General features: G+C 39.6%; 1 protein-coding gene across 1 annotated transcript; it reads right to left on the reverse strand.

Moving 5' to 3' along the window:
* Nucleotides 1-6,174: 6,174 nt before the first annotated feature.
* Nucleotides 6,175-13,514, reverse strand: LOC133405528 (caspase-1-A-like). Its single transcript, XM_061682570.1, has 8 exons — nucleotides 13,372-13,514; nucleotides 12,004-12,279; nucleotides 11,836-11,921; nucleotides 10,724-10,900; nucleotides 10,400-10,646; nucleotides 10,135-10,302; nucleotides 8,710-8,819; nucleotides 6,175-6,668 (listed from the first exon to the last, which is right to left on the reverse strand). Exons 1-8 carry the CDS (start codon nucleotides 13,376-13,378, stop codon nucleotides 6,564-6,566), a joined length of 1,176 nt encoding a protein of 391 aa, XP_061538554.1. The 5' UTR covers nucleotides 13,379-13,514; the 3' UTR covers nucleotides 6,175-6,563.
* Nucleotides 13,515-14,331: the final 817 nt, after the last annotated feature.

Raw genomic sequence — 14,331 nt, forward strand, 5'->3', positions numbered from 1 at the left:
AGCTATTTTCAGCAATTTAAATGTGTTAATAATGCATACAAATAACAGACAAAAGTGTGGACACAAAATGTTTTTTTTGTTTGTTTGTTTGTTTGTTTGTTTTTAACATGAAGTGGACTGCATTTGGACAGACGAGGTTTTCCGCCCGTCAGCGACGATGCAGTGCTCTCCCCCATACTCGCAAATTCACCTGTTTGCAGATTATTTTGGTTTTGTGCCCTGTCACATAGGAAAGTAGTGCTTTAACGCCATTTATGGCATCTTGTTGCCAATGAGATAATGACTTTAATCTTGAAGAGATTACAACTTTATTGTTGTAAAACTACGACTTTAATCAAAATGTAGGGTTATGACTTCAATCTCCAAAATATGTAACTTTTTTTTCTTGAAAATACACAGGGTTTTTTTTGTGGGAAAGAAAACCCCTTTTTGTTTTACTTGAATTTAATCTTGAAAATGTAATGTCTTTTTTCTCATGAATGCATGACTTTGTTTTCATAAGATTATGATTTAAATCCATAATGGGGGGGTTCTTCTTCTATGTGTGGGGTGGCCCTAATACTACTTCGTAAATGTCCTCAACCTCCCTTACAAAACAATGGCAAAAAATCCTGCATGGTTAAATCTGGTGTCAAATTCTGATTGTATTGAGAAAGGAGCTCAGTTGCAAAAAAAATGCTCTTGTGCTTTATTTGCTCCCAACTTCCCCTCATCATTAGCATCTCAGACTGTTTTTTCCAGTAGTGAATGTGCGTGAGTACATGCGGATAAGCAAACGTGTTTTGTCTCGACATGCTGATGCGTGCTGAGTGGCATGAGATAAAAGGACTGCTTGGCACTTTTAGTATTGTGTAAGCTCTCTTAACACTGCCAGTATGTTCAAAAAATCTGAGTCTGCTCTGATCGGGATGCGTTATTTATCTTTTTTGTGTGTCTTTTGATAACGCTTATGCTTTAAACGTTCATTCTGTTGGTTCTCACTTGAAAATAGGGTTGGGCATCGAGAATCGAGAACCGTTTGGAACTAGCACAGACATTGTGGTGATGGGGACTATGGGACTAACATTCCGGTTCTCCCGGAATCGTTCAAATTAAAAAATATCGGTTCCCAGTTTCGAAGCCAACAGTCCGCCGACCCGAATAAGAAAGTGGCAAAAACCAACGAAGAAGAACGTACACGAAGACATGCCTGTGCCCAACGGCACCAACGAACAAAAGTGTTAACAATGTTAAAATAAATGACCAGTCACCTCAGTGCGACACTTGGATTAAGATTATATTGTGCAAAGGAGGCGTTCCGGATGTGTAGATGTCTGACGTACTCCCTCTCGTGCCGAGCCTTAATTTACACCGCGCGGAGCTTCAGTGAAGTCAATTGGGTGAGTGAAACCGTCAAATATGTCTTTGCCAACATTGAGGCAGCTAACAAGTTAAACGGTAGGTTGCACTTTTGCAGTGATGGTTTTTAGCGTTTTTTTTTTTTTTTAAATCTTCAAACCAACGTAAGAGCTGATGACAGACACAAAAATAAAATATCAATGACTTTACCATGCTGGAAAGAAAGTAGAAACAGTCGCATTACAAACTTAGCATTGAGCTAAAACTTCACCAAACGTCAAACTAGCAACTTTACATCACAATGAATTGGGACGAAATTCACAAAAACGTCTCACAGTATCATCGGTGGGTAGGTAAAGGAAACAACGTTTTACAGAGCAATTGGTTCCATTCATGACTCTTTTTCTTGCGTGTCGTTTTACTTTAGTTTTTACCGGTGTTGTGTGAAGTTATTTTTCGTGCCAGAATGCCGAGTTCCGGTGCGTACCTTTCAAAATAAAAAGCCACATGCCTAAAACAGGAAGTCAAGTTAAAACTTGCACATAAAACATTTGACGTGATAAAACAGTCGCAAATAACTATTTTAACAATGCTGTATTTAACTTTTAGCTGAAGCAATAATTACTGAATATTATTTCCACACACATTGCCTTTTAGTTCATAGGTTTGTTATTGATACTGGTTATAAAGAACCCCGAGTCAAATGTTAATTTCAGTTTATGCTACAGGGTGTTAAGAAAATTGATATTCATAATTTGGACACCCTGTATTTAAACCATGCAAACGTTTTTGACCTAGCCTCCTAAAAGAATCGGAAAAGAAATGAGGAACCGGAATCGCTCAAATTCAAATAATGCCCAACCCTACTTGAAGATGTCGGCATGAAGTTAAAGTAGCCCTGTTAAAAACAAAACAACGAAAAAACTTATCAGACTGCAACCGTGTTACCATGTTGCCTCCTCGACCTGCTGCCTTTGTGTTGTGTCGTGATAACATGGTTTTCGTTTTTCTTCTTGTTTTTCCAAGTAAAGATTGTCTGCAAAAAGAAAAAAAAAAAAAGCTGTGCTCGTGTATCTCTCAGACCGTCATTTCCCCCCAAAGGCCGAGTCACAGATGGGTGTAGGCTCGCGACTCTCAACTATTGTGCCGTGGCACAATAGTGTGCCGGGAGCGCTCTTCAGATGTGCCGTGGGAAATTATCAAATTTCACGTAATTGCTCAAAAAATTCTTTATTTACAAGATAGAATGCATCTTTGTTCATCTATTTATGCCAGTGAGGCATGGAGACAGACAGAAAAAATAAATCAGAATCATCTTTATTTGCCAAGTATGTCCAAAACACACAAGGAATTTGTCTCCGGTAGTTGGAGCCGCTCTAGTACAACAGACAGTCAATTTACAGAACACTTTGGAGACATAAAGACATTGACAAAAAACAATTGTGCAAAAAGATGCAGAGTCCTCTAGCACTTAGAGCAGTTCGAATGACTCATATTGCAATAGTCCGGTGCAATGACCATTGTGCAAAGGGCGCTGAGACTTCAAGGAGTGTATGCGGTTTAAAGTGACGAGTAGTGCGATCATCTGGGACAATGTCGGTTGTGCAAATGTTACAGATACTCCTCAATCAGTGTGCAAATGGAGCAGATGCTACTCTGGCATGAGTGGCCAGTATATGCAAATAGTGCAGCATGGCGAGACAACTACAGTGAGTGCACGAGTAATACATAATTGGCCCCACAGAAATGTGACAACGAACTCAAGTCAAAAAATTGCCACAAATGCTATTCTATTAGATGGCAGGAAGTACATACAGTAATTAATGTATCCACTTTTTGTGACATTTTTGTCTGTGTGTGTGCTGTGAGATCTTTCAATTGTAAAATATGTGCCTTGGCTGCAAAGGTTGCAAATCATTGGTGTAGGCAGACAGCGTAGTTCAGATCTTCATCAGTGACTTGAATTCTAGATCAACAACATAAAAGGACATGTCTACTCTAATTGGCGCAGTGGAACTTCTGAAAACTCAAATTTCATACAGTTTGGATTTTGTTTTCTGGAAAGGTAAATGCTTAAGTACATCAGTAAATTATCAAATCTCGTGAAATTTCAAGTGTACAGTGGCGCCATGAGTCAATGCCACTCTCAGTTGAAGTTTTACTCTCAAACTAAACCTAAAACAAGTTCAAATTGTGTATTTAAAATAAGCGCATCAATCAAACTTTATTTGTCAGCGGTTTTCATACACTACATGCAACTCAAAGCTCTAACATAAATTCAAAATATCAAAATAAATCAATCCCACCCTCCGCTTTTCAACAAGGACACAGACACGCACACACATACAGGTTAAAAATAATACCATAATGACCTAATAACCAGCGCCCAGTTTTTCAAAGGGAATTGGATTGGATTTTTGATGGATTGGATCAATTCATGAGAATGGGTTTCATGATACACTACGTGCTGAGGGCTGAAATGACCAATCGAAACGCAACCTCCGTTCACATGATTCCAAGATGGCGGCCCCCATCGAAGTTGTCAGTAACCCGTAACTCGTGTGAAAAAGGTTGGCATAAACTCCATGCCCAGCCCTTCTCTGTAGCAGTGGCCTGGTTCACTTTGACGTTCTCCAACATGCTTTAGAGCAGTGGTGCCCAACATATGGCCCACAGGCCAAAACTGGCCCGCTAGCGGGTACAATACGGCCCACAGGATGAATTTGAAAGTGAAAAAATAACCCAAGACATTGTAGTGGTGGGGACTATGGGTAATTTTGAGAATGATTATGTTAATGTGGAAAATTAAATGAAAATAATTCCTAGCTCCTCATGAGTTGATTTCATTTTAAAGTGCAATACTATATTCATCAGTTCCAAATACTTGTGACTAAATGTATTGTGCCTTAAAAGACAATCACTGTGATAGTTATTATGCACACATATACTGCAGATGACAAACTGAAGCAAAATTTTCCAAGAAATCTGCAGTTGTTTTGTTAAATGATTTTTTAAAAGTGATTTAATCTTGAGATTTTGCTAATGTACTTGTTTTGCATGAAAACAAAGGGTAACACTTATTGTTATCTGTTATTACTTTAAGTATAGTATGATTTTTGTGGTCGGGCCCCTTTGACATTGTAGTATGAAATAATAGTGTCTGATCTTATTATATACAACAACATCAAATTAGGCTGCGGTCTCCAGTTTACGTCTCCAGTTTCATTGGATGGATCCTAGTCAGTATCATTCAGGTTGCCAGGAAGAAAAAAAAAAAAAGGTGTTTTGGCAAAATAATCAAAAAGCAATCTTGTCTTTATGGGATTTATTACAAAGGGCTATTTACATAGTAAGTACAGAGAGAGAGAGTGCAATAGTGGTTTACATCCAAACATCTGTCAAATCCATCCATCAAGCACTGCTCACTTTCTGAGACTAGCACTGGACTTCACTTTCTGGGATTTTGGCTCAGAATGTTGCACTGATGAATTCGGAACAAGTGTTGAGTGCTATAATGATAATAATTTCTGCACCTAAAACTGACAAAAATTGAGTTACCATGACTTGTGTTTGTTTCACTCACTGTCTCTCCGACCCCCGCTTGTTGTTGTTTTTCTTTTGTGTGTAGAATTGGGCGAAGGTAACGTGTGTGTGCGCGTGCCTGTGTGCACGTGCCTGTGTGCACGCATGTGTTTGAACTATACAATTTGAACCTTTGGATGGAATAAGAGTTTAAAGAAAATACACAGGGGCATACAGTATATTAGTAGACATTAACAATAATATTAATGACAATATAGCTCTTGAGAATGAAGTTTGGCTTGGAAATAGCACTCTAAAAGTGATGAAGTATGTGGACTATTTGATGATTTGTTTGCTAAAAAGAAGCATGCACAAGTGGGTTTAAACGGCACAAAACAAACAAGTAAGGGGCCCCTTTGCGGGTATTGCTGACAGCCACACGTTGTCCTTCCACTCTAATGGAGTGCTTTTTTTTTTATTGATGTGGGTCATCTCCTGGGGCCCCCTTCAGCTCAGGGCCCTAGGCAATTACCTGCCTTTTCTACCCTGTTGCGATACCTCTTTGTATACAAACAATAAAAGTTCCATTTTTCATAATGTCCACTTTTATTTTTCTTAGAAATGATTTGTCACTCAGCTTCAATCTAGCTTCTATAGATACCTGTTTGGTCTCATGCTTACTGAAATTGAAATGGGGAGAGAAGAAATCGAATAAATTGCTCTCTGTGTGAAATGAACTGACATATCCTGCTTGGTATTTGTTACCTCGTCCAGAGAATGAAAGGCACAACAATGCTTGAAAATACCTTTGTTAGAAAACATCTGAGCATTCATTGTGTGACTCATCCACTCCTGCACCTCTTTTGTATGCACCTTGTTATCATAATCTGTTTTGTCTTTTTTGGTTGTTGTTGTAAAACTACAAAATCGCAGCAAATTGTGACCAAGACTGTCTGAAAAGCCTGTGAGTCAATGACATTATTCCCTGAAGCCCTCATATCTGTGGAATCTATAGTTTATGGTTGTTTTCCATCATGGTGACTATCATTGTCCCGGTTGTTAATATTTACTCAGCATGCAGACACTCCCTCAATAAGTAATAAAAAAAAAACCTGACCATGGGTTTGTCACGTGAAAACCTTATCGTGAGTCAAAAGAAACCGTTTAGAAATGGGCTGACACTTGGTAAATTGTGTTCCTTCCGATTTTGAGGATAATCAGATTGCCGCCATTGTCTAAACAAATTTACCAATTAACTGAAAATGACATTTTCCAAACATATGCTGTGCTGTGTTAAAGCATCACAACAACACAATCTTCATAAATGTTTTATTTTGTTATTGAGAAGTTGGTCAGACCATAAACAGTGGTAGATTAATACAGGAAAATCTTTATCAGTTACACATACTGTACTATATATAGAGGGACAGCATGCATTAGATAAAGAAATGTGTTCCATACTTTTTATTTGTAGTCAAAACATTTAATGCAAACAAAGTAAGAGCTTTCTGTGCCTGTGTGCCAATGTATACAAATCTGTTTCAGTTAAAGTGATGTCAAAAGTTTGAAATTATTACATAATTTTGCAAGAATGGAACATCTAACTGTAATGGCAACAATAAGGTGTACTTTATCATTTACGATTTTTGTAAAGAACCGCCACAATATGAGAGTGATATGTTCCTCTGAAGTAATGTCTGGTGTCAAATCCCAGGAAACAGGTAGAAGCGCCTTGTCAAAGTGCATCTATCTTTGGTTGGCATCTGTTTTATGGTCACAAACGGCAATGTTTCAAAGCGTTGCATGACCTGCGTGGTTGAGACAAAAAAAATCATGAGATTAGCAGTGCAACCCAAAAAAAAAACATCATCAAATCTCCATACTACATCATAAATGGGTTGTACAGACTAGTCGATTTACTTTACTACTCCACAATGACATCTAGAGCGTGATGTCGACTAGTTTCTAATCTCGTGATTTTGACTTGAGGGGGAGGTAGAGTCGCTTGAAGCAACATATGAGTGCGCTGAATAAAATTATTCCATCAACTGAATTGATTTAAGCTTGTCTTCTATTTCTGAATGCACAGCTTTGGTTAAGTGAGGGAGAACAGGATTTTGAACAACTTTTCAGCCCGCTCTATCAAAATGGAATGAGAGCAGGGCAGGGGAGTGGGGAATGATTCCACCGCACATGTAGATGTCCAAGATTATTTGCATCCATCTATCACTTATTGCCATTACGGTCATGGGTGTGCTGCAGAAACATCACAAATTCCCATCAAATAGAAACCATGCAGTTAGTTGTGTTGGCCCCAGAACGAGGAGAGGTTTTCCAGTTTGGCCAGGTGAAAGGATTTTTTTCTCCGGCTGGAATACCATCACACAGCGGCAAGCAAGCCTTCAGCCAGCCCACGTAGATGCGCCTGTGTTCTAATGTGTCTGTTCTGTAAATCTGTTCTGATAATAAAGACAATGGTAACATGGCAAAGCAGTCTCTTCTCCTGTGATTTTTTTTATCTTTTACATTTTCTTTAATGATAGCACTGCACTGGGGAAAAAAATGACATCATCGGGGACTAGTTGACTTTGACAGCTTTCATCACATTCGTGTCCACTTAAAAAAAATCTGAAGTCTTGCAACAACTACATTGTGCTACTAGAAAAGTCATAGAATTAAAGGAATACGTGGACATTTTTGCTAAAAGAATAAAGTAGCGGTAGACATATTACAAGAATAAAGGTGTAATTTTCTGGGGATAAAATAATGAATTGTCTGAGAATAAAGTTAGAGTCACAAAAGTGGAAACACTGTATGAAATGGGAGTTTTATGCATGTGAAAATATTGCAAAAGTAAAGATATCATTGTACAAGATAAAAAAAATAAAATTAGGTTAAAATCTTATGATTAAAAAAGAGAATAAAATCAGCATGTATGAGAAAGAAGTCAATTTTTGTTTGTTTGTTTGTTTGTTTTAGAATACAAGCGGTGTCAGAAAGGTTCCAGGATTGGTGTCACAAAAGATATATTTCAAATCCAAACTACAAATTTTGCTCTTTGAAGTAATCCCCGGCAGCATAAGGTCTGGTATATACATAAGGATTTTTCTATCTCAAATCTAGCGCACCAACACACAAATTTCGTGTGATCAAACATGATCTAACAAAACACTACCGGCAATGTTTCACCGATGTTTCCTGAGTGTTGCCGAAAGGACCGAAGACGGCAGTGTTGTAGAATGCTGATGTAATCAATAAAAAGAGTTGTTTTGGAAAATTATTATTGCTGTCTGGTGAACCCACTTATACAAAAGACGACATCAGGTGGGACTTGTTTGTTTTTATTTACGGTCGTCATCTTGTTCCTGAGTCAGGGTGCTTCATGATTGGCTACATTCTGTTCCACGTCGCAATTCACGTGACGACTCTGCTTTCCCCAAGAGTTTAGGTCAGCCCCGACCAGTTTCTGACCCTATTAGCAGGACAAATCTACTCAACACCCATCAATCCCAAGAATAATCTTAAACGATAATCTTATAAGGCATACGATAGTCTGGCGTTTGACGTCCTTGATTGGGAAGGGGCAAAAAAAAAAAAAGGCTTTTTCACAGCCTTCTCTGTCACACTTCCATCCATCTCTGGAAGGATTCTTCCATGATCCTCGGCAGCTCTGAGATTTGACTCATTAAATGAACCATTTTATTGACGTGAGTTACTTTTCCTTTGTAATAATATTTTTGGGGTAACCCTAACACGCCCTGATTATACTGTACATATGTGTATGGAGCATCTGGAATTTCCTCTGTATGCGACTATTAAACATTCACATGAGTGCTGAGTAAAACTTACCATTCGGAACAGCTCCTCAATGTCTTTCTCACATGCATAAGTGTTCAGAGCATCAACAATATACTGAATACAGAAAGCGCCGTTCTCTGGGTGTCTGTATGAGACGGTATCTGCAGGGGGGACGAGAAAAAACATTGTTTTCCATACACGGAGATTGTTTACGAACATATCAACTGACTCGGGCCAGGGAAACTAAATTAGAGGGTGTTTTCACACTGGGAGCTCGATTGAGTAAGTTGTTGGCTTTGTAGCTAAGCATCGAAGTCATTTTCTGATATTAAATGTACTTCAGTATTGGAAGTAAAAGTATTCAAAATGATGAGTGGTTAAATTTTGATTGTGACGAACAATCAAAATGTGATCTGCGGTTCAGGCATTACGCCAACTAACAATTTCAGGCATTATGCCAACTAACAATTTTTTTTTATAATTTGATTTTGGAGTAACGAAGATGGTTCGGAGAAATGAATCAGAGTAAAATTATATCTTTTATTTAAGAAATGTAAAAGTGAAAGTTGCCAGAAATACACGGTGTCCCAAAAGTCACTATCCACTTGCTTTTTTTCGGTTTTGTAAGACAGACATGAGGCCATTATAATTTGATAGCATAGGCTTTGCAGTTTTTGTAAGCATATCACTCCCTTGCCCCTTGCATATTGACCCCAGAGCAGCATTACAAATTTGCCACCTGGCAAGAAGTTTTTCTGTCCCTGACTGCAGTTCAGCGCCAGTTTAAGAAGCTTTATGGTCATCATACTGCTCAAATGCGTACTACAATTTACGCTTCAGGTTGTTGTGCATCATAATATTCTGCTTCAAGGTCAGTTGGATAAAGTTTTATCACGCTCTGAAGCATTCGTTGAATCGAGGTTTTGTTGATGCTGAATTCCAGTGCAACTCTCTGGATAGAGGTTTCCTGGCTTTGTGGGAATGCCTGCTCTAAGAGTTTGGTGTTTTCATCAGTGGCGCTATTAGCAGGCGTTCCAATGTGTGGTTTGTCAAGAACTGATCCTGTTTCGGAAAACTTGCCATTGGGAGCGTAAACTGTACAAAGCTTCTCGAAATGGCGCTGAACTGCAGTCAGGGACAGAAAACTTCTTGGCAGGGGGCAATTTTGCATCGCTGTTCCAATGCTGATTGGTGAGCCATATGCAAGGGGAGACGCTTAAAAAAAAAAAAAAAGCAAAACGAAAGCTGTCAAATGCTTATGGTCACACATCTCTCCAAATGAAACCTGAAACGAAATAGCAAAAAGGAAGTCTATAATGACTCTTGGACACCCTGAGTAATTTAGTTCTGTACCGATGCGTGACCATTGTACTTCGGTACAGTAACAAAGCATTTGTACGCCGTTTCGGCGTCCTTGTGGTCTCCTTCAGTGAGACACATGTACACGATAAGTAGTATAAGAGGGGATGCACTGACCAGGGGTGCAAGAGAGAAGAGCGAGGAAATCTTTCTCTTTGTGCACAAATTGATAGCCGTCTTCCACAATGTTGCCGTCATCACCAGATGTGGACGGACCCGGCTGCTGGGTATTAGCGCACATCACCGCCTTTGCGTCATCCCTGATGGCCACCGAGCCTTTGTCCACTGAAATAAACATGTACAAAAACGGTCACGACACCACTACAACGGTGCAAAAATTGAGAAATGTGCCTTCAATCTGAGCACCACCGTGATCAGTCACCTCCTCTGCAGGCCTGGATGATGATGATCTTGGGTTTATCCAGCAGCGCACTGCAGTTCACTGAGGCCAGGTGTTTAAAAATGTTATCAATGGCGAAGACATCTTCTTCGTCCTCTTTTTGCGCCTCGTTCCAGTTGACGCCGAGTACTGATCCCAGCTTCCCGTGAGACATGATCACCACAAACACACTGTCTGTGTCTTTAAGTTTGGGATGTTCGGAGAAGTTGATGACGGCCTTGTCGATTTCCTGCCAGAGCCGATATATGTCGGTCAGTAGCTCAGCAAATGCAATTTTAAGCCATCAAAAATGTGTTTATTTGTTACCTTTCCTGTGCAGTCCCTGTATTTGACCACTTGATATCCTAAATCACGCAAGAGGCTCTCCATGTTCCGCTCATCTGCCTCAGCTCCATGTCTGTTATAACGCTCATCCTTAAACTTTATATTGGTGATTAGCAGAGCCACACGACTCTGTGTGGACTCTTTAGTCACGCGGTAGATCTAAAAATATGCAAATTTGGACAAGATAAATATGCATCTATGTATTAAAATGCACATTGTTCATGATTAATACAATGGACACCCATTGTTTGCATTTGGCAAGTTGTTAAAAACTTGTCATACATGTATCCTGCTTAAGCATTTGTGAACTTGTTTTGTTGACGTGTCACTCCAGTCCTGTTGGTGGTGAGAAAGAACCTTACAAAGTGGGTCGGGCGGCCAAATAACTGACAGAGAGGATGCCCCGGTGTTTACATTTTGTTTGCATCCACTTAAAGATGATTTTATTACTTATTAGAGTATAGTATAATTTTATAAACCTATTAAAAACCAATGTTATAAACACATCGTAAAGGCTTTTTAATACATAGACAAAAATTGCTCGCATAGAATGTATAGAAAATACTGTAGCATATTGTGTCTGAGTGTAAGATATGTGCCTTTAAGAGGCGGGGTCCTGGTGGGGTGGCGTGTAACGTAGGTGAATCTTCGTGTCTGGTCGTTAGCTGTGGCCGACACCAGCTCCAGCCTGAATGTGCTCATGTTTTGCTGTTCTCCCGCCATTCACTAAATGGCTGAAAAGTGCATTGACGACTGTGGCTCTCCTTTCCCACGTGAGGACATTGCAGTAAGTATATTGTGAAAACAAATGTTTTCTCTATAAACTGCAGATTTCCACGACAAACAGATGGCTATGGTCTACAAAAAATCTGTGCCAGTGGAACATTGTACACTCTATATTAGGTTGTTCACTGGCTTTTAGTTACTAAAAAAAAATACATGATAAAAAACGTCAGAAATGAAGGGTGGCGCAGGAACCAAGGAGAAACCACTGACATTTTGGTACCAATCTTTCATTTTGCAGTTAAAATCACAGGAATGAAAATGACAAAATTCCTCTATGAAACTTTTATGTCATGTTTTCCAAACAAAACCTTTTTTGCGTCATCCTTGGAATTCCAGAAGTTCTTTTTGCAGGGGATGAGCGTGTTCGACCACTGGCGTTCCAACTCGAAAGTGGCTGGACAGAGCGACACATTCAAACAGGGGTCAAAGAGGTTTCGTTTCATATCTGGCACCTCCTCTGAACCCGGTCAACTCACCTTTGGGCGGCTCAGCGGTGAGGCCCAATTCCTTGAAGAGCATTTGGTCCCTTTTGCTAATGTGAGTGATCATCTTCCAGCTTGCGTCATCACCTTTCGTCCGCACCGTGTCAATGAGGGTGCGAGCCCTCTTTGCTTTGGTGTTTTGCGCCTCAATTATAGCCTCCTGCTCCCCGCTGTTCAATACATGGTCATCCAAAAGATTGTCCAGAAGTTGTTCGATCACTGTCGCGGAAACCTTAGCCACGAAATCCGTTCTCACGGCCTTAAGTTTCTCTGTAAGAAGAAGCATAACACCACAGCTAGCAAAGTCAGTTTTGTGGGTTCCCATTAAGGCTTGGCTTCTTGCATACAGCGGATATAAAAGGTCTTCACACCCCTGTTTGAATGCAATGATTTTGTGATTTAAAAACAACAACAACTTTGATCAACTTTATTGATTTATTCATTTTATCCAACCTCTAGTGTTTTTTCACAGCAAATTGCTGACATTATGCTCGCGCTTCAGTTTCCATCTTGCTTTCAGTGCTCTAACACACTATGCTTGTCATGAACGGAACAGAGGCTAGGACCCAAAAATGCAAGACTCCAAAACAAATGGACAGTTTCCAAAAAGAGAGGTTTAATAGACGGGCATAGGTCGGTACACGGGCAGGCAATCCAAGAAGGGCAACAGTATCCAAGAACATGAGGCAAAGAGACAAGGTCGATAATCGGAACAGGGTCAAAGTCTTACTGTGAGTCTGTGACAAGGAATGCTTGAACGTGACGACAAGGTACAACGAACTGGCAACGAGTGGGAATGAGACACGAGGTTAAATACAATCGGTAATTAGGTATGAACGAGGCACAGGTGGTGAAGATGCTCACAGGAGCAGGTGTGTGAGAAACGAGAGAGAGGAAGACAAAACCTGGAACACACGCACACACACACACACACACATGACAATGCTATGTGTGAATGAAAAGGGAAAAATTGATTGAACACACATTGAATGTCCCAAACACGTCCGATTACACGTCCAAATCATCTTGGTTATTGTTACAAAAACATCAGTTATTTTAATTGTGACCCCCCCCCCCCCCCCACCCAAACCCCCCGGCCCCCCTTCCCCCCTCCCGCCCACCACACACACACACACACACACACTCCAAAAGTCGTTAAATCGCGTATCCTGTTGTACCTTTAAATGAAGTTGACTTGTCGATTAATTGAATCCGTTATCATACTTTCTCATCGTGTTTATTATTACGGGTATTCTTTGGGCGCGAAGCTCCGCGGAGGAACGCAAAAGTGAAAGTAAAAACAAGAACAAAAAACGGAAAAAAAAAAAACAAGGAAAAAAGTTCAAGAAATTGAAAGCTCACCAGCCATTGTTTGTGTCTCTATTGCCGAAGAAGTGCTTGAAATAAAGTTTGGGTGAGAGTTAAGAAGAGTTCGTTCTCTGCTGTACGACAAGAACGAATGTCTTTTCCAGAGTTTCAGACGTGCTTGGACGAGCGTGGGCGTGGCGCAGATGGTGTTGTAAATGGAGCGGGATCGACGGAAAAACGGATCATTATTAAAGTCTTAGATTTATAGAGGGGAAAGGAAATCATATTTTCGTGAAAAATCATATTTTTGTAAAAAATAAAAACATTTTGTTGGGTGGTGTGCTGTGACATTTTCCAAGTGTAAAATTAGTGCCTTGGCTCAAAAAAGATTGGATTGGATTTAACAATGGTGCCACATACTGTATGCATATGGTAGCCACATGCAAATGAGCTGTCCACTGTTATTCACACTGCGTGTAAAAAAAAAAAAAAAAAAAAAAAGAGATTAAAACATACCAAGGATGCAGTGAATTATGGTGATTTTGGGTTAACACGGGGCAAGGAACCATATTTCATCATTTCGTCCTGATGACCAACACAACACACCAGACACAAAACCATAGTCTTCTCCTCAACGCATAAGTCTGTTTTAGTATCAAGACTCACTGTATTCCAAGTCCTGTGTTGTGTTAGAGCAATAGAACAACACAGACTACAAAAAAAATAGTTTATTTTTTATATTGAAAACCTGCTGAGACCAGAAACAGTCATACACAGGAAATTCCTAATCAGTTATAAGGACTAAACATTACCTCAATTCAACTCAATTTTAAAGAGCACTTTAAAAACAACATCAGTTGAACCAAAGTTCTGAACATAAATACAAATCAAATATAAAACATTGAACGTCAACAAAACAACTAACTTGTAAAAAAACAACAACAATACAAATAAGACAAACAAAACAAAAGCAGAGTGTAGAGATTTCATGCGTTTGATAAAATGTGTTACATT

Source organism: Phycodurus eques, chromosome 7, assembly GCF_024500275.1.
Source record: "Phycodurus eques isolate BA_2022a chromosome 7, UOR_Pequ_1.1, whole genome shotgun sequence".
Classification (NCBI taxonomy): Eukaryota; Metazoa; Chordata; class Actinopteri; order Syngnathiformes; family Syngnathidae; genus Phycodurus; species Phycodurus eques.

What these genes read in the sequence shown, in the direction of transcription:
- LOC133405528 (XM_061682570.1), bottom strand. An exon ending in CACCGCTGAGCCGCCCAAAG is followed by an intron (nt 11,922 to 12,003) that starts GTGAGTTGACCG and finishes CGCTCTGTCCAG; the next exon opens with CCACTTTCGAGTTGGAACGC. An exon ending in CATCCAGGCCTGCAGAGGAG is followed by an intron (nt 10,303 to 10,399) that starts GTGACTGATCAC and finishes TGTTTATTTCAG; the next exon opens with TGGACAAAGGCTCGGTGGCC.